General features: G+C 41.9%; 1 protein-coding gene across 3 annotated transcripts in view; it reads right to left on the reverse strand.

The window, feature by feature from the left end:
• Positions 1–478: 478 nt before the first annotated feature.
• Positions 479–22,326, reverse strand: part of LOC117345567 (glucagon receptor-like) — a 93,982-nt gene continuing 72,134 nt past the window's right edge. The window contains exons 11-15 of one of the 3 annotated variants that reach the window (XM_033914399.1): positions 20,334–20,403; positions 15,398–15,486; positions 10,184–10,322; positions 5,999–6,040; positions 479–2,261 (exon numbers count right to left, since the gene is read on the reverse strand). In XM_033914399.1, the coding sequence (XP_033770290.1) occupies positions 2,190–2,261; positions 5,999–6,040; positions 10,184–10,322; positions 15,398–15,486; positions 20,334–20,403 (412 nt within the window). In that variant the 3' untranslated portion in view covers positions 479–2,189. The remainder of the gene's footprint in view (positions 2,262–5,998; positions 6,041–10,183; positions 10,323–15,397; positions 15,487–20,333; positions 20,404–22,326) is intronic. The other 2 variants (XM_033914396.1, XM_033914398.1) reach the window with 2 other exon arrangements.

Below are 22,326 nucleotides of genomic sequence, written 5' to 3' on the forward strand. Positions count from 1 at the left end.
AATGTGTCCTCACCTGAAGTATTCCATTCGGGTCTGGTCACCTTATCTCAAGAAAGATATAGCAGTACTAGAAAAAGTTCAAAGAAGAGCGACCAAGATGATAAAGGGGATGGAACTCCTCTCGTATGAGGAAAGACTAAAAAAGTTAGGGCTCTTCAGCTTGTAAAAGAGACGGCTGAGGGGAGATATGATTGAAATCTACAAAATCCTGAGTGGTGTAGAAGAGGTACAAGTGGATCAATTTATTTTTCTTACTCCAGCAAAATTTACAAAGACTAGGGGACACTCGAAGTTACAGGGAAATACTTATAAAAATAAAAGGAGGAAATTTTTTTTTTCACTCAGAGAATAGTTAAGCTCTGGAATGTGTTGCTAGAGGTTGTGGTAAGAGTGATTAATGTAGCTGGTTTTAAGAAAGGTTTGGATAAGTTCCTGGAGGAAAAGTCCATAGTCTGTTATTGAGACAGATATAGGGGAAGCCACTGCTTGCCCTGGATCAGTAGCATGGGATGTTGCTACTATTTGGGTTTTTGCCACGTACTAGTGACCTGGATTGGTCACTGTGAGGATGGGCTACTAGGCAATATAGACTGCTAGGCTGACCCAGTAGGCTATTCTTATATATAGACCACTGGGCTGACCCAGTAAGGCTATTCTTATGTTCTTGTGTCAGAACAAAGATTCTGTAGGCCCAGCATCTTGTCTCTGAGAGCAGTCAACCTGGATTTCTAGTAAGAATTCAGCAAATGATCTCTCCCAAGTAGTCATACTTGGCCTTTTCTTCCAGGATGTATCATGAGTCGATGGCACCTAACAACAATGTTATCCACTTAACCAGTTGGCGGTTTGAATATTACCTCCAACCAGTTAAGTATTGACTTTGCCAAAGTTTTGCCTTAGCCCACCCTGGCACTAAGGGGAAAATGTAGTGGCAGTTACTGCTGATATTTAGCGACACTGTCTGGTTAAGTGCCACTGAATGTCAGCAGAGAGTTAGGCACAAGTGATTTAAGGAGTGGAGGAGTGACCTAGTGGTTAGAGCTGCTACTTCAGCACCCTAAGGCTGCGGATTCAATCCCAGCACTGCTCCTTGTAACCATGAGCAAGTCATTTTACCCTCCATTGCTCAGATACCATAGATTGTGAGCCTGCCAGGACAGAGACAGAAACTATTTAGAGTAGCTGTTTAATGAATATCAACCCTTCTGTTTCCAGAGTAAAATTTTCAGCTAAAATAGGACAAATGTATGAGCTCTCTGTGAGAGGCTAGACCTGTTTTCCAAAGCTACAAAGTGTTCCACCTTTGTCTTCCCCTATCCCCCATTAAAAAAAAAAAATCTCCAGTAACATCCACCTCAATTTCTTTCTGTGAGAAGTGCCCACCTTGAAACCTTTGGTGATTTTTCTTTTGTTAAAAATAAATAGCTAATTTTGTTTTAAAAAGACATCCATAGTCTTCCCTGTTTTTTCTGATAGTTTTTGTTTTCAGTTAATATGAGGTCGCTACTTCCCTTCCCCAAAATATTTTCCTACAATCAGTTTGATTTTTCTTGCAAACGTTAAGAATAGTCATGCTAGGCTTGAGAGAGCTCCTAAGCTCTACTACTGCCTGTGTCTGAATAGATCTGCATCCATCTTATAAGCAGGGATACTTTACTCTATCCTGCTTGATATATCACTGGAATTCTAAGCTGTTTCCACTAGAGGGTGCTCATTGTACTACTTGGATTGTAAACTGATGGGTGATGGGAGGCTTGAACTCATGCAGAGGTTATAGAAAGCTGGAACTTTTCAGATAGTCTCTAAACAGAACATGGGATTTCAGTTCAGGCTGACATAGTTATCAGTGACCAGATGCAGTGTCCTAGTGGCATTCCTTTAGGATGCTGTGGATGGGCAGTTCTCGCAGCTGGATGCCTGGGCCAGGGTCTCCAAACAGAGCATGGGGCTTCAGTTCAGGCTCACATAATTGATCAGGGACCAGATGCAGTGTCCTCCTAGTGGCATTCCTCTAGGATTCTATGGATTGGCAGTTCTCACAGCTGGATGCCTGTGCTGCTGCTTACTGCTAAAGGAATGTGAATTTGTCCGGAAAGGGCAAATCCATCTGGGTCCCTGGAAAGTAGCAAGTATATATGTACTGCTAGTACTGACATTGGACTTGCTGTGTGTTGTGTAGTGCAGTGACATCATCGCATGCAGCGCAGTGCAGGCTGGTCCAGCTTCCACAGCTGCCATTTTTTCTTCATCTCTGACTTCACCTGGAAGAGAGGAGGAAGTAGAGAGAATCCAACTGCGCTGGCTATGATATTTAAGGCACAATTTAATAAGACATTTTTCCCATTCGCTTAGGGAAAAGCTTAAAGAATCAAGCCCTTCCCTAGGGATGTAGCCAAAACGGAGCAAAAAGGTTGAAGGCAGTTTGAATAATTACCTTTTGATGAAGTCATTAATATCATGCCATTACTAGAGGGGAGAATGCCCCTGAAAATAAATTATTCAAGCAAGCCCTTCACACAACAAAGCTGAGGGAGCTCTGCATGCTTTATAACACTTTTCTTTCTATTGTTTTTGTTAGACATTTTTTCCTTTCCAGATTAATTGCAGGTCAGGGTCTACAAAACATTCAAAAGCAGTTAAGTGCCTGAGTAAAGTCCAAAAAAGTGGGTTGGGGGATTGTGGCTTTGTATAAAATGGTTTTTGTTAGTTTTCAGTACATTAAGACTTGTAAATTAGCCTCCTTCCTTCCCCCAGCTCTTCAGGAACTGAGAGTGAGCCCTTTTATATATCCCATCTAATATTTACTGAATATGCCTCCTGGATTTCTCTGCTTGCTTCCCTTTAATGCCTTTTAGAAACAAAGCTACAAATCCATATAAATTTACCCTTCCATGTCTAACATTCTAAATCTGCTACTGCAAATCAATCTGTCAAATATGCTGGCATTCCAGTGCCAGCTTCACACATAGTGCAACTAGCATAACTCCAAATCTGCCCTGAGCCTTTCCTGGCTCTTCAAGTACTGAACCTCCAAGCACAACTCTTCCCGAACACCTCTCTCCTGCCTTGGATCTCCTCCCTATTGTTTTGGTACTGAGCCTGACAGCTCTGCCAATGGTCTGCTGCATAGCATAAGATATGACATGCTGCCAGTGGCGTAGCCAAGTGGGGGCCTCAGAGGCCTGGGGCCCCTCAATGGCTGGTGGGGATACTAGGTCCTGCCAGCTGAAGAACTCTTATGTGAGTCCTGCCCGTGCAGGCACACTTCAACCTCTGTTGCTGGCTCTCTTGCATATGCTCAGTTCAGCAACAAAACTGAGCATGTGTGAGAGTGCCAACATCAGAAGTGTGTTACTGACTAAAGTGCTGCTCTGGCAACAGATGACTTGCATAGGATATTTCTTAAGCTGGAGGCAACAGTATGCCTCAATGTTGTAGTTGGCAGCAGGAACACTGGGGGAAGGGAAAGAATACCTGGCCCCCTTAGACCACCTGTGGGCCCCCTCCATAATGTACTTCTGGGTACAACCCTAGCTGCGTCAGACCAGGGATCCATCAAGTCAACCATTCTAACTATGGCTGTGTCCAGTCGAATCCCAGCAAGTACCCCAAGGACTAGATCAAAGGGTTTTCCCTGTTTACCGGTGCAAGTAAGTCTTACTTGCAAGGAAACTCCCCTGCCGATACTCAAAAGGGGTTCTCCATGGCTGCTACTAATCCATGTAGCAGCCACCAAGAATCCTCTGCTAATGTATTACAAGGAGCTCATTAGTATTCTAATGAGCACTCCATGCAGTGTACAGCTGGGAAATGCATAGTTTCCTGTGCAGTCTTTAATGACAGGGTCTGAGCTGTCATAGTCTTACTTTTCTGTCTGCACTGATAGGAAAATAAGGCTATGATAGCCGACTGCAGTTAAAGGCTCACGGCGACAAACAAAAAAAATTCTATCCTCCTTTGTTCCTACTGATCCCCCCCATCCCCTTCCCATGGAGCCCAGAAAAAGCCTGGTGGTCCACTGGACCCTCCCAACATGGCCATAGGGGCTGGGAACATCACACACACAGCCAAACTCCCACCCTGTATCTTTTAAAGAAATGACCACTCCCTCCTGCTGGCAGGCCCTTCAAAATGGCAGGCCTTCCCCTTCCCAGTGCATCCGGGGGCCATTCTTTTTGGAGCTGTACCTGCAGATCAGTGGCATAGTAAGGGGGGTGTGAGGAGGGCTTGATCTTCCTCAGGACACTGGCACCCCTCCTCTGCCCCCTTCCCATTCCTCCCCCTGCTACGCATGCCCCTTCCCTGTACCTTTTTAACTTTGGCATAAACAGCAATGAACTTGCTGCCCATGTTGGCTGTGGCGTTTTCTCTGATGTCACTTCCAGGAGGAGTGTACCAAAGTTAAAAAGGTATGGGGCAGTGGTGCGGGCATGTGCGGGGGACAGGAGAGGGGTGCCACCGCCCTGGGCACCAGTCATCCTCGCTATGCCACTTCTGCAGATACTTGTAACGCACTCTTGATGCTTGATGACCATTGTTTCTGGAGCTGTACCTGCAGATGCTTGTAAACTCACTCTCTTTCACATTAAATGTTATCTGTCATTTTGATGTCTGGAGAGGTCTTTCTGTTTTTGTTACAGCTTCCCAGATCATTAATGAATAGACACTGGTTTCACTACAGATCTCCAAGTCACCCCATCGTTTACTTTTATATATGAGATTTAAATCCCACCCATCGTTACATTCCTGGGCCAGTTTACATATCGGTATACATAACAGTATCAAATGTATATGAGCAAAATATGTATACAACCACAAAAAACAGGGAGGAATGGAGGGAAGTATAGTACAAAGATTCAAAATATCACTCCAAAACAAAAGCACCACACAAGCCAAGAAAGCTAGCTTATTACTTAAGCGAAAGAAAAGCCTCAGACAAACGGAGAGGTGTACTCACACTCTTCCACCCAAGCATCATAAGCAAAAAACTTTCGCACAAGTTTAAAGTTAGCAGGTGGAAAGCAGCAGTTAGGATCTGTGTACTGATAGCCTGGATTTGGCGCTAAGGTCCTGAAGTAGTGGTTACCGGCCACGAAACGATCGTCGGCCTGGACTGTTTGTGTTCAGTGGTTTTTACCATTAATCATTCTCGGCTATTTTTTGCTCCCACCTGCTAACTTTAAGCTTGTGCAAAAGTTTTTTGCCTATGATGCTTGGGTGAAAGAGTGTGGGTACACCTCTCCGTTTGTCTGAGGCTTTTCTTTCGCTTAAGTAATAAACTAGCTTTCTTGGCTTGTGTGGTGCTTTTGTTTTGGAGTGATATTTTGAATCTTTGTATGAGCAAAATATCACATATTCATACAACTGTATTTATGTATGTATAAATAAATAAGCTCCGCTGGGCAAACTGACTATTTAGTCCTACTCTTTGCTTTCTATCTTTTAATCCCATGACTTTTCAATTTTGAGTCTCCTGCTGTTTCAGTTCAGAGACCTTCGCACAGAGCTCTGATGGTGCATTCAGTCCTGTCATTCAGCACACTCTCTGCCAGACAGTGCACCTCAATCATGCCCTGCACTGTTCCCTCTACTACCATCCTCTTGTGAATCTTTAGTGAGATGGGTATTGCTCGCTTCAAACTAGGGTAACATCCCCAACTATTACTCTCAATATCGAAGAATCAAGGGTACAGGATCAGTCTTCCTTCCTGGGGTTCCTGGGTATGTGTATGCCTTTGAATTGACCATCAACCCATGTTTGCATGCACAGTGAGGAGTCCTCCCTGTGATGTTTCAAGGCAGAGTACAGGAGTGGTTTGCCATTGCCTTCTCCCATACAGTATGTGGCTCCACTATGTTGATGCTGTCTAACATATGGGGTTTAATCCTGGTTACTGATTCCTGAAAGAGTCAGCATCATATGAATGTGTAATGTTTTGAGATTCTCTGAGTATGAAAGGCTTTTGGGTCCAAATGAGAGGTGGCTGCAGCTTCTTACCTCTTTATTGGCAAAGCAGTAGAGCACAGCAACCAGGAACCCCTGGGAAGAGAGGACACAAATCAGAGATCAGAACAAGGAGTGCTTCTGTCTGTGAGCAGGCAACAAAATCATAGAAACATGACGGCAGATAAAGGCCAAATGGCCCATCTAGTCTGACCAAAGAGATTGCACATCTAGTCTTCACCAAAGAGATTCCACAGATAAGCAGGAGAAACCAACACAAAGACAAAAAACTGTGGATGATCTTGATACAAAGTTTATTAAAAAGTCTTCACATAAAAGGGTGCAGAACAATAAAAAGTCCAAAGATACACAGAAAAAATGTTGTTTCACTTTAACACTTGCAACGCTGATACGATGTATGTTGTTCAGTATATAAGCCTAATAAGTATCTCACTAGTCCCCTGAGGAAGGCATTTTGCCAAAACTGGGATGCTAGTTGGGACAACAATAGAAAAGAGTGTTTCTTTTTGTTGGACTTTATTAAGGACTAATAAATGTAGCTTCATTGGTTGGATTTAGACTTTTCACTTGCCTCTTTTGTGTGTTTGCTATTTTTCTCAAGGCAAGTTGTACACTTTTCTTGTTTTTTGAACATGGGGAGGGGACAGGGACAGGAACAGAAACAAGGACACAGGAGAGAGGCTGGAAAATAAATTTAGGGATGCAGAGGGAATTATGGGTGCAGAGAGAGAAACATAATGAACAGAAGATGGATGGCACTCAAGGATTGAGGAACTGAGTAGAAGATGGATGGATCTGGGGGGGGGGCAGAGTAGAAGATGGATGGGTCTGAAGGGGGGGAGGTGAATAGAGCAGAGCAGAAGATGGATAGGCCTGGGGGGAGGGGGAAACAGCAAAAAAGAAAAGGACGGGGAGAAGGATAGTAGCAAAATATGACTAGGACATGATGACTCAGTGGTGAAGAAATGAGAGGCACTGGAGGTTGAGAACAGAGAATGGAAATGCAGGTCTAGAGAGTTGGGTGTTAGGAGACTGGAGAAGGAGACAGAGGCAGCAAAAGGAGTGCTGGAGAGTGGATAGAGATGGGAGTAGCTGTGGGTAGATGAATGGTGAAAAGAGGGCTAAGGACTAGAGGGTAAAAAAGGAAGAAAGGGTAAAATCAAATGGGCAGATATAAAGAAAAGTGAGAAAAACACGAAAGATTAGTGGCAGCCAAATGTAGCGAAGGAATAGAAAGGCACACCTGATAAAGACAGACAAAAGGAAAGTGGAAAAAAGATGGGGGCCAGCCCAAAAAGGAAAAAAAATGCCCAGACAACAAAGGTAGATAAAACACTAGATGGAAGGGGCATAGAATAAGGGCAGACAGAAGATGGAAAGGAGAGGGCAGCCAGCATACAGAAAGGGGGAGGGATAGGAAAGAGGGCAGATGCTGGAAGGAAGGACAAAAGTGAATAAAAGATGAAAACAGAAACCAGAGATGACAAAGGTAAAATAAAAATCCTTTATTTCATGCTTTAGGATAAAGTAGCTGTGCTAATAAACATTTATAAATGGAAATAAGGTGATCTTTTTATTGTATTAATTTTAATACATTTTTTGCTACCTTTTGGAGACCAAAACTCCCTTCCTCAGGTAAGATAGGACACTGTAACAGCAGTATGCTATACTGTCCTGAGGAATAAGGTTTTGGCCTCTGAAATCTACCATAATTAAAAAATGTATTAGCCCAATAAATTATATTATCTTATTTTCCTTTTTAAAAAAAATTTGATATTTGTTAATTTTAAAGTGGCGATTGGTATGTGCATAGTACTAGAGCAGTGGTCTCAAACTCAAACCCCTTGCAGGGCCGCATTTTGGATTTGTAGGTACTTGGAGGGCTTCGGAAAAAATAGTTAATATCTTATTAAAGAAATGACAATTTTGCATGAGGTAAAACTCTTTTGGCTAAATCTTAATATTAATATTGTAATTTATAGCTAAAGAGACATATGATCAAGAAACTATTTTATTTTACTTTTGTGATTATGATAAACATACCAAGGGCCTCAAAATAGCATCTGGCGGGCCACATGTGGCCCCCGGGCCGCGAGTTTGAGACCACTGTACTAGAGGATATGCATCACTATTTCTGTTTCTGTGGTGCATTGTATGCAGAATCTGGCTTCTTGGTAATTCATTTTAATTTTTGTTTACATATTTCTGTTTTAAGTTTCAAGTTTATTAGTTACTTGATATACTGTCTATCCAGAACATCTAAACGGTTTACCCATTGACTGCACAGGATTGAGCTGTACTGATCTGAGCAGCAGGGAGGGGTGCTGGAGAGCATGAGGGGCTATAGAGAAGAATGAACACAGAAAAAAAAGGAACCACATCCCCATGCTGACAAAAAAAACAAAACGTGGGGATAAAACTAAAAACAACCACCATGGGCATATGAGCTATTCCAATGAGTCTTTATTAATGTAAAACAACTGTATAAACCCATTAATAACTCATTGGAGCAACTCACATTTCCACAATTGTTTTTCTTAGTTCCATACCCATTTTATTTGGGGGGGGAGGGGGCTGTAGAAAAGAGCATTCAGGAAAGGGGCTGTCCCAAATGTTGTTTGTAGTCCATTATCAGTAGTAAAAGAAATATTTTAGTAACTTGACAATTTTCATTTCTCAGGTGCCATGAGCACCTTTTTGAGTTAATTAGATATGGAATGGTACAGCTGAATGAAGTATTGTAAACTAGTAGATAGAAGTCCTATTAAAGCAGCAGTCATTGAGGGCTGAGAAAGGAGAGGCTTTCTTATGTGATGATCTCGGTGTTCGATTTTCATTACATTTTAAAGAGAAGTAGATTGGGGTTGAGTAACCTTGTTGCATTAGCTGCTTTAAGAGAAAGAGAGAGGAAAAACTCCTTTCAGAACATGGCACTACTGAATGGAGATGTTTCTGAGGTGACATTGCATATTTTAAACTCATCTGCCTTGATCTCTCTGAAAAAAGCAGAATATAAATAATAGTTAATTAAAATATTCTCTGCATACAGTGTGCTTTGTATAGTTTAATTTTGTGGTGAGGTTAATTATTTCCCATCTATAAGTATGATAGAATTACATGATAACATAGTAAATGATGGCAGATAAAGACCCGAATGGTCCATCCAGTCTGCCCAACCTGATTCAATCTAAAAATTTGTGGGGGGAGGTTCTTTTCTTCTTAGCTATTTCTGAGTAAGAATCCAAAGCTCTGACCGGTACTGTTCTTAGGTTCCAACTCCTGAAGTCTCCGTCAAAGCTCACTCCAGTCCATCTACACCCTCCCAGCCATTGAAGCCTTCCCCAGCCAGTCCTCCACCAAACGGCCATATACAGACATAGACCGTGCAAGTCTGCCCAGTACTGGCTTTAGTTCTTCAATATTTACTATTATTTTCTGATTCTAGATCATCTGTGTTCATCCCACGCTCATTAAACTACATTGGCGGCAAGTAAATGCAAGAATTTATTTTAAGCTTTGTATATTCTATATGGCCAGGTGGAAATTATTTCACTACTAGCAGGAAGAGCGGTCATATTGTATGGAAACAATTCTATCTTCAATTTTCCTCACCAAAGATAATTAGATAATTTGTTCAATGGAAAGCATCCTTCTGTTATCAGGCTCCTTTAATTTGGAATGATCTCTCTATTTTAATAAGATCAGTAGGTCATTATACTGTTTTTAGAAAACTTTTAAAGACATTCTTGTTTAAAAAAAAAATTATCTTGAAATGTATCTTCTACTGTTAATATTCTGTTTGAATATTTGTTATTGTATTATGTTTAACTGGGTTTGTTCCTGATAATAGAAATATATTGTTATCTGCCATGAACTCATAAGAGCTTTAGTGGCATATAAGTCAGAATGTAATGTAATGTAATTATGTATTGTTAATATTGTGTGTATATATGAAGAATAAATGGAAGAAATGACAATATAATTAGCACTGTTATTATGAGGGCGGAATTGGGCAGAGCTGGGTGGGGTCTGGAGTGGAGCTTTTGGGCCCCCAAACAAAAAAGTGTTCCTCTGCCTATGATTATGGACAGGTTGGAGCCCACTGACTATTCAGAAACCTCTCTCAGTAATTCACTACCTGCGCTATCTGCCCCCAGATGTTTCTACTGGACTGATCTTTTCTGCCATCTGTTTGCACATGAGGAATGCAGAGCTCACCTGGAAGGAGTTAAGGAAGAGAGTAAAGAAGACTTTAATGTAGCGGAGAATGCCTGTGGTTTGCTCATCCGTAGCAAAGATAAAAACTACCTCATGGATCCCGAAGAGTGGAATCAGAGTCAGGGTGGCCTTGGCTAACCTTAAAAGTTAATAATAATCAGAATTTATTTATGTTATAGAGTCCTACTCACCTGAATATGTTACATTAAACTCACTTGCAGCTATTACAGGGGTGGGTGAACATATATACTTGCATGATGTTTGACATCTTGTGAATGGGTGAAGAAACATTGCTATTAATATTACAGTGGACAACTACAGACACAAGAAGTAATGATTGGTCCATATATGTGTGTTGTTAGTTCCAAGTTTATTTAATATTTGATATACCGTTTATCAAATATACCTAAACAGTTAACAATTAACAATGTTATTTAAAAGAAAAAATTGTTAAAAAATAAAAAGAAATTTAGAAGGGAGAACAATACAATCTGACTTACTAGAACCAATAAGGGAGAGGCAGGAACTAGTAAAGTGAAAAATACATCGAGATGAAAAAAAACCCAAAATGGAGGGAAACAAGGGAAGGGGATTGAAAAAAGAGGGTAGGATAGGGTTCGCTTCAAAAGAAGTGTTTTAATTTAGTATAACCAACTGCAAGGAAAACCCCCCCCCCCAACTGCTTGGACTCTAATTGAAATGCTTCAGAGTAACCATGTTATGTAAAATATTAAATAATGATGACCATAGTATAATTCTAATTTGCTCCAGAGTTGCACAGACAGGACAGAGCTCATAAAACTCACTTCAGTGTTCTTAACCCTCATCATGTCATAATGCTATCACCTTCTCCTGTGAAAATTTCGATCCATTTTTCTCAAAATAATAAATTCTGAACACACACCTTCATCATTTGCAGGGATGTCACAGATAAATTAGGAATTCAGTATTCAGCCAGTATGGTCAGCATTATTTTAAATTTTACAAAACAGGGTTATTCTGAAGCAACACTACGCACTTATACAACCCAAAGACACCAGGTGACTAAGTAAAGGAAGGAAAATACCTCAGAGATCTGTGGGCCAATTTTGTGTCTCAAATAGGACCCTAACACCACCCATATATGGAGCAATCTCAGTCACACAATGGGACAATTCGTCATGGCCATTTCATCACTGAATCATCCTTTTGGGATTGGAGAAGGAAAGCTGATAGGGAGAGGTGTCGGAATTTGAAGGGGGTGTGGGAGGAGATTTTGGAGGAGGGCGAAGGAATTGCCCTGAGGGTATTATTTATGGGGGATATGGGAGGGGGGAATCGCTGAATCGTACAGGAGAGAGGCCAGGAAGGAAAGCTGTGAGGGAGAGGTGCCAGATCAAAAACTGACAGAGGTGCTGGTACAGGAGAGGTGTTGGTTTGCTATTTTTTTTGGGGGGGGAGGGGGGCAGCACAGAGGGATGGTCAGTTAACAGAAATTATTGAGCCCAAATGCGTGTGAGGATGTTTCATCGTGGCCTGTTCATCGCACTGAAACAACCATGATGAATCATCCTAGACCAGTGGTCCCCAACTTTGTCCTGGAAGACCACTAGCCAGTCCTAATGGGATAGACCTAATGAATATGAATGGAGCAGATCTCATTACATGCAAATATCTTTCATGCATATTCATTAGGGCTATTCAGAAACCCTGACTGGCTGGTAGTCCTCCAGGACAGGGTTGGGAACCACTGTCCTAGATCCTCTCAATCATGGGTCAAAAACCTCCTCTCATATTGTTCTCCTCTAAATAATGCATGTAAATAATTTTGTACATAGGAGCAAATAATAATGATGATGTCAACAACACTAATCTTAATAATGTCATCCACACTTATTCTCAAAACACTAATTTATTTAAAAGTCAGTCTGCGGCTGAATTAGATGTGGATATTGAGGGCCAGTATCGGTGCCACCACTATCCAGACAGCCATTGGCATAAGTCTGAACAGTCTCGTCCCAAATTATGTAGAGAGAGGTGCTGAATATTGCTGCTGTCTGGATAATTCATCGCTCTATCCTAGTCCCATCCCTGTAGTACCTTAGCACTATCTGCATAATGCCAAGGCACTCTATGGGCCAATACCTTTTATTCGTTTCAACACAACAGAACATTGGGGAAAAATTATACATAAGGAATCATAAATGTCTGTCCATATAGGGTAGGGTTTCTCAACTTAGTCCTCAGGTCACAGCAAGCCAGTCTGATTTTCAAGATGTGCATGAAATACATCTGCAAATCTCATGTATATTTGTTGTGAGTATCCTGAAACCCTGGCTGGCTGGTTGTGACCCAAGGCCTGGGTTGAGAACCCCCTAGACTGGGAGAAAATCAATCTTTGAAAACCTAATGAAATAGAACTAAATTTGGCAAGGGGGAAAATCAGGGACAGGACACAAATTCAGTAATGAGCTAGATCAGTAGTCTCAAACTCAAACCTTTTGCAGAGCCACATTTTGGATTTGTAGGTACTTGGAGGGCCTCAGAAAAAATAGTTAATGTCTTATTAAAGAAATGACAGTTCTGCATGAGGTCAAGTCTTAATAATAATATTATAATTTATAGCTAAAGAGACATATGATCAAGAAACTGTTTTATTGTACTTTTGTGATTATGATAAACATACCGTGGGCCTCAAAATAGTACCTGGCATGTGGCCCCCCCCCCGGGCTGTGAGTTTGAGACCACTGAGCTAGATTGAAGTGGGGGTTCCAGAGAAATAATATTCCCCAAAATTGTCCCAAAAGATTTCTACAGGAAAGGAAGTTGTTCTGTTTGTCTGTTTTAATTAAATTGTAAGCTTTATTGAGCAGGGATTCTTTCTTGAATGTTGTAATGTACAGTGCTGTGTACGTCTAGTAGCACTATAGAAATGATAAGTAGTAGTAGGTATCAGCATGGGCATTAGAGCAACTAGTCCTGGCTTTGAACTTACATCTCAAAGTAGTATGGGATTTGTAGTGCTTGATCCTGACTATTGAAATCAGTGCTGCAAATCCCATCAAGCACCATGACAGGGTGGTCAGAAATCCAGGACTGTCCCAAAATATCCAGCCTGGAACTGGGTAATTTAGCATCTCTGTATTTCTGCACCCTGCAGGTGCAGAGAAGCAACAGACCAGCCAGAGGCCCTAAAAAGTCAGTTGGTCAAGACTGTTAATGGTAACATAGTAAATGATGGCATATAAAGACCTGCATGGTCCATCCAGTCTGCCCAAGTCACATTCATTATCAAGGCAATGCTGAACCAACAATACATACAGCGTCTTCAACATGTACGAAATGCAGCAATTGCACTCCTAAAGAACCTTCACGCTCATGACCCTGTCTCCCAGGCTCTATCATCAGCCCACTGGTTACCCATAGCCAAACGCTGCATCTTTAAGGGCTTGATACTAGCATACAAATCCTTTCACAACATGGCGTCCAACTACATGTCAATTAAGCTTCCCCCATACATATCGAACAGGCCACTTCATGCCCAGATGGAAGCATGTCTCCAAATACCCCCTGGTCATGGTCTTCAACTACAGAACACCAGACAACGATCCTACTCCTATTTCATACCAAGCTACTAGAATCAACTGCACCCAAAGATCAGTTCCCTCGAAGGGCTTCTGAACTTTAGGAAAGCAATAAAAACTTACCTCTTCATCTAATCCCCCTGCCTAATGCCATATGGTAAAAAGAAATGTATACTAAAAGTATGCTGAACTAAATCCTTTGCATATGGTAAGTTAGGATGAGCACACTGTATTGTAAGTATGGCAAATTGTAACCATCTTGATTGTATATTATGCATGTTAACCTGGGAGCTCGGGGAGAACAGGATAGAAAACAAATTAAATAAATATATTATTACATTTTACTTGCTAAGTTCCCCTATAAGATGTTGTCCCTCTCCCCAAGATACGCAAGATGATATGCATGTGGTATAAAATATGCATACTAGCTCCAGATCCATTCTTGTCATCTTCAGGGCTCAGATTGTACATATCTGTGCCCTGCACCGACCCTACTTCACAGTTATCGAGGTGCAATCAAAATATATTCCAGCCTATCCTTATCCATTTTGCCACATACTGGACATAGACCATAGAAGTCCCTCTGGCATCAGCTTCATTTCCCTACTGCTGAAGTATAAGAGATAGAATGGTCTAGAGGCAAGGGAAGGAAGGAGAGGCATGGATGGATCTGGGACTGGTGAGAGAGTGAGATAATAAGAGGCAGTGGAAGGTAGGTGAGAGCAAAAAGATGAATACAGAGAATGGAAATGGGGGGACTAGGGAGTTGGTTACATGAGAATGGGACATAGGAGACTGGGGAAGGAGAGAGAGGGTTAAGGGGAATGCTGGAGAAGGGAAGAAAGTGAAATGGGGATATTCTACCAGAGCTGGGACTCATAATTGTGATGAGGGTAGGCCTTGCATAACATTTGGCTCAGATTCATCTACATTCTTTCGTACCTATAAGCTCACCAAGTTAGGGTTACCAGATGTCCGGATTTCCGCAGACATGTCCTCCTTTTGAAGATATGTCCGGGGGTCTGAACGGCTTTTCAAAACCTGGCACAAAGCCTCCCTCAAAATCACCGTCAGACAGGAGGGCAACACAATAACGTCATGCGCACGCGTGTGATGTCATCGTGTCACATGCACGCATGCCCTCCTGCCTGACCAGAGCAGGCAGCAGGGGGCAGGGCTGGGGCAGGGATGGGTGGAACTGGGCGGGTCTAAGGGATCTGGATTTTCCGAACGGAAAACCTAGTAACCCTACACCAAGTACCTTGAAAAGTTAGACAATATCTTATTTTAATGCCTTCTTGAGGCTTTCTGGAAATTGCACATCTGCCTTTTTATGGACGAAAGAGGATTTGAAATCCTTTTAGATAATGAAAAGAGAATTACAAAAAACAGGACCAGTATAAACAATTTTGGTTGTACCATGACAACCTTCCCCCGTCCCCCCTCCCCTATATAATCCTAGGTGGTCCTAGGCTGCTGAAAGTGGATTGTGACCTCTCTACCTCATTCCCGGCCTGTGACAGGTTGATAAGGTTAAAAGAGAAGAAATGTGGGTACTATAGCAAGTGTTCTGTCCCCAAGGCCTCATGTAGCATATTGCAATGGAGACCAGGGAGTGTCTCCCATGGCCTCGGTAGCCCTACATGCTGACCGGAGCTTGTAGTCTGCATAGCCTTTCTGGTTGGCTCTCAGCTTAGACAAGATCACCTTCAGGATTCTCATGAAAATTACCAGATTGATCTGTAATAGAGCATAAGAGACATAGAGTGAGAAATTAAAGGATCCATGAAGTAAGGAAAATAGAACAATATAAGGAAGGAAGAGAAACCCAAGGATAAGAAAATTAGAAAAAAAAAACCATGTAGTGAACAGAAAATAAAAGAAACATAAAACCATGTAAATTTTCTGTTACTGTGTTTTAAAAGGATGCTTCTGTTATGTGGATTTGATCATTAGTACAAGCTTCCCTCACACACAATCTGCTCCACTACAAAGCAAGTAAGTTGCATGAAAAATTGGCCCTACATCCTATTTGATTAAGTGACCACTGGAAAACTAAACTTGGAAACGTACCATAGACTATCAGCTAGAGAGTTTAAGGGTCCAGGGCCTAGGTGCACTAAGAGGATCGGTAAAACCGTGTGATTCACAAAGAGCTATTGATGCACTAAAAAATTTGCATGCAAATAATTCACACAGATGTTTGACGTAATTCCTGACTCTCCGATCTGATGGATCGCTGTGAGAACAAATCTCACATAGGCGCAGAGCCAGCAGGGAAAGCCTGAACAACTGAGAGGCAGGGGAAAGCCTCCTGCCACTCTGTTTGGAGCAGGTAACCTTTTTTCCTTTCTTTCTTTCTTTTAATGGGCACAGATGCTATGCATGTTACACACATACATACACACACACACACACACACACACAATATCTGCCCCATTTAAAAAAAAGCTCCCCCCCTGTCCTCCCCAATAACCCCGACGAACGCAGCACTGGGAATCCCCCCATACTAGCGAAAATCGGCAAGAGGGATGGCCATTCCCTCCTGCCATTTACCCTCCACCCCCACTCCCCCTGTGCAAGATAAAAATGGCAGGAAGGATGCAGAAGGACTTCCTCCTGCCATGCCGAACCTCTCCCCTCACCCCCACGGCAGCAAAATGGCAGGAGGGATGCCCACTCTCTCCTGCCACTGAAGGTCCACTCCTACGCCAGGCGCCCCCCAAACATCCCCTACCCTCACTCTCCCCCCTCCCCCCCCAAAAAGGCAGGAGGGATGCCCAGATGTCTCAATCTGTCCTCATTACTTTCATTGCTTTCATTGGAAGTAAAACTCGGATCTATTAATCCATCTTCCTTTTTCTGGAACCATATGGTAACCCTATTTTTTACCTACTCAGGGGATCCAGTTCAGCTACAGATTATAATGATGCAATTACCATAATAGCAGAGTCATTCCTTGGATGTAGGGAAGGGAAGGTAAAGTTGGAGTCTGAGGAAGGTAATAATAATAATAATAATTTTATTTCTTATATACCGCTATACCCTAAGTTCGAAGCGGTTTACAGTGAAAGTCGTGTCTAGAGAGAGTACAGTGTTACCAGTAGGATACAGGATATACAAAGTGAGCAGGTACTGGGTGATTACAATAGGTAATAACAAGAAAGCAGTTACAGGATGTTTACAATAAGATACAGGGTAATGGATGTTTACAATAAGGTACAAGATAATAACAAGAGAACAGTTACAGGATGTTTACAAAGAGATACAGGATAAAACAAAGTGAGCAGGTATTGGGTGTTACAAAAGGTACAAGATATTTACCAGAGAGCAGTTACGGGATGATTACGATAGGATACAGGGTGTTAAAGTAAGTTCTAGGCTGGTACAGTATGAACAGTTACTAGAGATCAATGCTGTTTACAGCTGGATAAGTGTAAAGTGCGTAAGAGAGGTGTACAGCATTAAGCATTAGGGGAAGGGAGAAGGAAGGGGGAGGACTTTCGAGGAGTGTTATAACTGGTAGGGGGAGAGTTTAGGTGATGTTGAAGAGGCGGGTCTTCAGGGATTTTCTGAAGTCCGCGTATGATGTGGCTTCGAGTATTGGTTTTGCTAGCCATGTGTTCAGTTGGGCAGCCTGGAAAGAAAGCTGTATACAGCTTGGGCCATAGGTAGCGGAACGCTTTTTTGTTTGGGGGCCTGAAAGCTCCACCCCAGACCCCGTCCAATCTCTACCCCAGATCCTGCCTCCATAATAGTACTAATTGTAATACAATTTTTTCCATTCATTTTTCATATATACATACAATATAATCTTATTAACAACACATAATGATTAACCACAAAATTAAACTACGCAAAGCACACTGTATGCTTCTCAACATTCATTCCTACAAGAACACAGATAACCCCTAAGCAAATACGGGACCACAAACTAAAAGTACTAATATATAAAAATGAAACCCTAAGATGCAAGATCCTGCATACAATGCAACACCACAGAAACAGTAACACATGTCCCCTAATACTGTGCAAAATATGAAGACAGTAGATGTAAATAGTAGTAGTAGTAGTAAATTTAAAAAAATAAACCCAAAACCTGGTATAAAACAATCACCACTTTACAAATTAACAAATAGAAATAAAACAAATAATGAGAATTAAGAAATTACTATTTTATTGGACTAATCCATTTTTCAATTAGCTTTCAGTGGCCAAATCTTTCTTCAGGAAAGTACAGTACACTGCTGTTATGGTATCCTGTCCTGACCAGAGGAAAGGGGTTTAGTCCCCCCCCAAAAAAAATGGCCTTCCTTCCATTTCCTATTTATAAACTTTTATCAATACAGCTACAATACTACTTGATTCTACAAAAAGCAACAAAAAAAATTATTTCTACCTTTTATCGTTTCTGCTATAATCATCTTCTCTTCGCTCTCTTCTTTCTATACAGCGTTTGTCCTCTCTCCCTTCCATGCAACATCTGCCCTCTCTCTTTGTTCCTACCACCCAACCTCTGCCCTCTCTCTCTACCCGTTCCATCTACTGTACTATCCACCCTCTCTCTGCCCCTTCCACCCACTGTCCACCCTCTCTGCCCTTTCCATCCAGTGTCCGCCCACTCTCTCTTCCATATGGCATCTTCCCTCTTTCTATGTCCCTTCAGTAAACTGTAGATCCTGTGCCCCTTCTCTCCTTTGTACATGATTCATTTCAGCTTCACCCCCTCTCAATTTTTCTGTCTCCACCCCCCTCCCCTATGCTCTGGCATCTCTCTCTTCTCCTTTCCTTCCTTCCTTCCCACTCCACTCCATGGTCTGGCATCTCTATCTCCTTTCTTCCCCCATTCCCTGGCATCTCTCTCCTATCTCACCCTCTCCCTCCGTGCTCTGGCACGTCCTCTCCTTCCTTTCCCTCTGGTCTGGCATTTGTCTCCTTAGTTTCCTTTCCCTCCCCCTCCATTATCTGGCATATCCTCTCCTTCCTTTCTCTCCCTCCCTCCCTCCTTTCTTCCTTCCTTTCCCCTGGTCTGGCATCTGTGTCCTTCCCTCACCCTCATGCCCTGGCATCTCTCCCTCCCTCCTCATGGTCTGGTATCTCCTTTCCTTTCCCTACTTCTCATGGACTTGGCATCTTTTGTTCCTCTCCTCTCCCTGGTCTTCCTTCTCCCTCTTTCCCTCTCTCTCCGCAATTGGATGCAACAGCAGAATTTCTCTTCCCTCTTCCCTCCCCTGGATTTGGCATCTCTCGTTCCTCTCCTTTCTCTTCCCCCCCACATCTCACATAGCCCCCCTCCAATTGGGTGCAGTAGCAGCAGCATTTCTCATGCCCACCCCCACTCCCATGTCTCACGCAGCCTCCCCCCACATCTCACATAGTATTGGGTGCAATAGCAGCAGCATTTCTCTTGTCCCCCCATCTTACACAGCCCCCCACACACACACACACAGCTGTCAGCAGCGCAGCATTCACAACTCAGCGCTCCTGCTTGCTTCAGGCCTTCCTCGCTGCCGGGTCCCACCTACTTTCTGTTTCCGCGAAGGCAGGACCCGGCAGCGAGGAAGGCCCAAAGCAAGCAGGAGCACCAAGTAGTACACTTCCCTTCCTCCCTACCCTATCTCCTGCTGTAGCCAACAAGCAACTTCACCCATGCTCCAGGGCTCTAACACTGTGCTTGCCAGCTTCGCTTCTCCTCCCTCCCCCATCATGAAGTAACTTCTGGTTTCGGAGGAGAAGGGTCAGGAAGCCGGCAAGCACAGTGTTAGAGCTCTGGAGCTTGGGTGAAATCACTTGCAGGCTATGGCGGAAGATAGGGAAGCTGCCCTGTTTGCTCCCCCCTAATGCTGGGCAATTTTTGGGGAGCCCACGGCCCCTGTGGACACCCCCCCCCCCGTTCCGACACCTATGGCTTGGGCAGACAAGATGACCCTATGATCATTAAATTCCCTTGTTTTCTGTGCTTCTATATTTTTAATCAGCACACAGTTAAACAGATGCACCACATGACATTTTTGGGGCGGTGGGGTGTTCTGTAGTCCTCTCTTTGTGGGGCTTCTAGTTCAATTGGAACCAGCTATACGGTTGGATGTGGCCTTCCTTCACAACTACACAGGTATTTCCCCCTATTTTTTTTATCCTTCATTCAATTTAAATCAGCTATCAGAGCAAAAGTTTGTGACCCACAGCCATAAGAAGCAGATCAATGCAGAATCTGGTTAATGTGGACCTTAAGTCTTGCCACTAGATGTCACTTTTAAGCAAAGACTGACATACAACCCCGACTGGCTTGATCAAGTATTTGAACCCAATGAGCTACCAAGCTAGCCTGAAGTGATGCTACTCTTCTTTTTTTTAATTTAATTTTATTGAAATATTAAATCATAATTTTCAAGCAAAAATACACTTGAATATGATTAATAAGAAAAAATATAAGAGAAAATTCCCATAAACCAATTTAGGAAAATAAACCTAAATACTATTCCAGTTTTTATGCAAAAGCAATGCTTCTCTTATTCTTAGTACCTAGTAGAGCATTTTAATTTGAAAATAATAAAACTGAAATCACAAAAAATCCTAGAAGGTCTCACCAGAGATGCAAGGAGGATGGGTATGCGGATAATCCACCAGAAGGCCATATTTTCATTCAGAGCCCAACATCTGGAGAAAGGGACACAAGAAGTCAGATTCCAGTAACAAAGACCCGGCAACAGGCACACAATCAGCCTAATGGAGCTACATCAATAGCAGACAGATTTAATTATGTGTTATTAATTTTATATGAATCAGAATCAGTTCACAGAGGCAAATATCGTTGAATCCTTTGTGTGCATTTGTGAAAGTCTTAAAAGAGGGACAAAGATTGTTCAATTCTGTACAAGACTGAGAAAGTGTGAAAAGAGAGAATGATCATAATTCTGTTTGCTGGTTAAAATAATTTATAAAAGGATGTTGTCTTGCTATGAGGAGGTGAGAGAACTGTACCTATTAATAACTATACACATCTTCCGTGTACTGAGTAAATCCAAATAAACTCTACTTAATACAAACTACAGCATTTTTTCACATATGCTCAGAATTGTGAAGTTCCCCCTATAGGGAACCCACCACCCAGTCACTACACATGTGTTGATTATTATTAAAAATAATAATAAATGTGAATTTTTTATTTTATATCCAATGAATTTCACTTGTATCTCAATTCTTTCAAACATAGAATGTGTAGTGCACTTATCTTATAAAGATTTCAGGGTCCCGGGTCCCAACACGGACCACGTTTCATTTCCTTCGTCAGGAGATCCGATGCTTGGCTTGAGTGGGTTTAAATATTTTAACTGTCAAAAAACTGCAAAATCTCTTCTTGCCGACATTATGGTTTGGTTTTTTTTTTTATTTTTGGGATTGCCGGACAATGGAAAATTATACTTAAAAGTGTTTGTAACCTCCTAGTAAGATTTAATGAAGAACCATCAAAGATAAGTGATTGTTTCTTATAGTATTTTGAAATAGTAATGACATCTATGGAGGTAGAGAGGGTGCAATGATGAATGGTACAACATTGCTTACTACATGCCGTTGCTGGTGTAAAGTGGTGTTAATTAAATTATTAAATTATTATAATTTAAGGATAGCATGTACTTTTATTATAATTTAAGGATAACATATACATTATTATAATTTAAAGATAGCATTTACTTTTTGATGATTTTGATTTTGTGATAGGATTCCTTTTTGTATTGTTGATATTGAAGTGGGCAATCCTGATAAATGCTATGATCTCCCATTCTTAGGTTTTCTTGACATAATGCAGGAGTGGTTTGACATTGCTTTCTCCTGAAGCATGGAGGGTTAAGTGACTTGTCCAAGACTACAAGGAGTTGCCACAGAATATAAACCTGCAGTTCTCAGCCTGTTGATCTAACCATTAAGCTACACCTCTGCTCCCTTTTTAAGGATGCCCAGCAAAAATAGCATTACAGTAGCCCAAATGACTAAGGACTACTGACTGCAAATCCTGTGAGTGGAGGTACAAACATAATTGCCATGCTTTATGCAATGTTATGTTAATCAGGTTTTCTATTCCACCTTTACCTATTCAGTTCAAGGTCAGATTGCATTACAAGAGGTTGGATCAGTTACCCAGGAAGTTACAATAGACCAGGGCTGCCCAAGTCCGGTCCTCGAGATCTACTGGCAGGCCAGGTTTTCAGGATATCCACAATGAATATGCATGAGAGAAATTTGCCTGCACTGCCTTCTTGGTATGCAAATCTCTCTCATGCATGTTCATAGTGGATATCCTGAAAACCTGGCCTGCCAGTAGATCTCGAGGACTAGACTTGGGCAGCCCTGCAATAGACAGTTTGACACGGACATTCAATAGGGTTGCTAGTACAGGTACTGTAGATCAGTACAATTATTAATACAGTTAGGTCATAGTTACAAATACATAGTAGTTACAAGTACATGTGGATCATTGTTGGCTATTTGTTTTGTCTCAAGAGTTGTATTAGACAGTTTAGAAATGGGCTTTTACAATTACTATTTCAGTTACTTTCATGGTACAGAAATACTTTTAAAAGC

This window comes from Geotrypetes seraphini, chromosome 11 (assembly GCF_902459505.1).
Source record: "Geotrypetes seraphini chromosome 11, aGeoSer1.1, whole genome shotgun sequence".
NCBI lineage: Eukaryota > Metazoa > Chordata > Amphibia > Gymnophiona > Dermophiidae > Geotrypetes > Geotrypetes seraphini.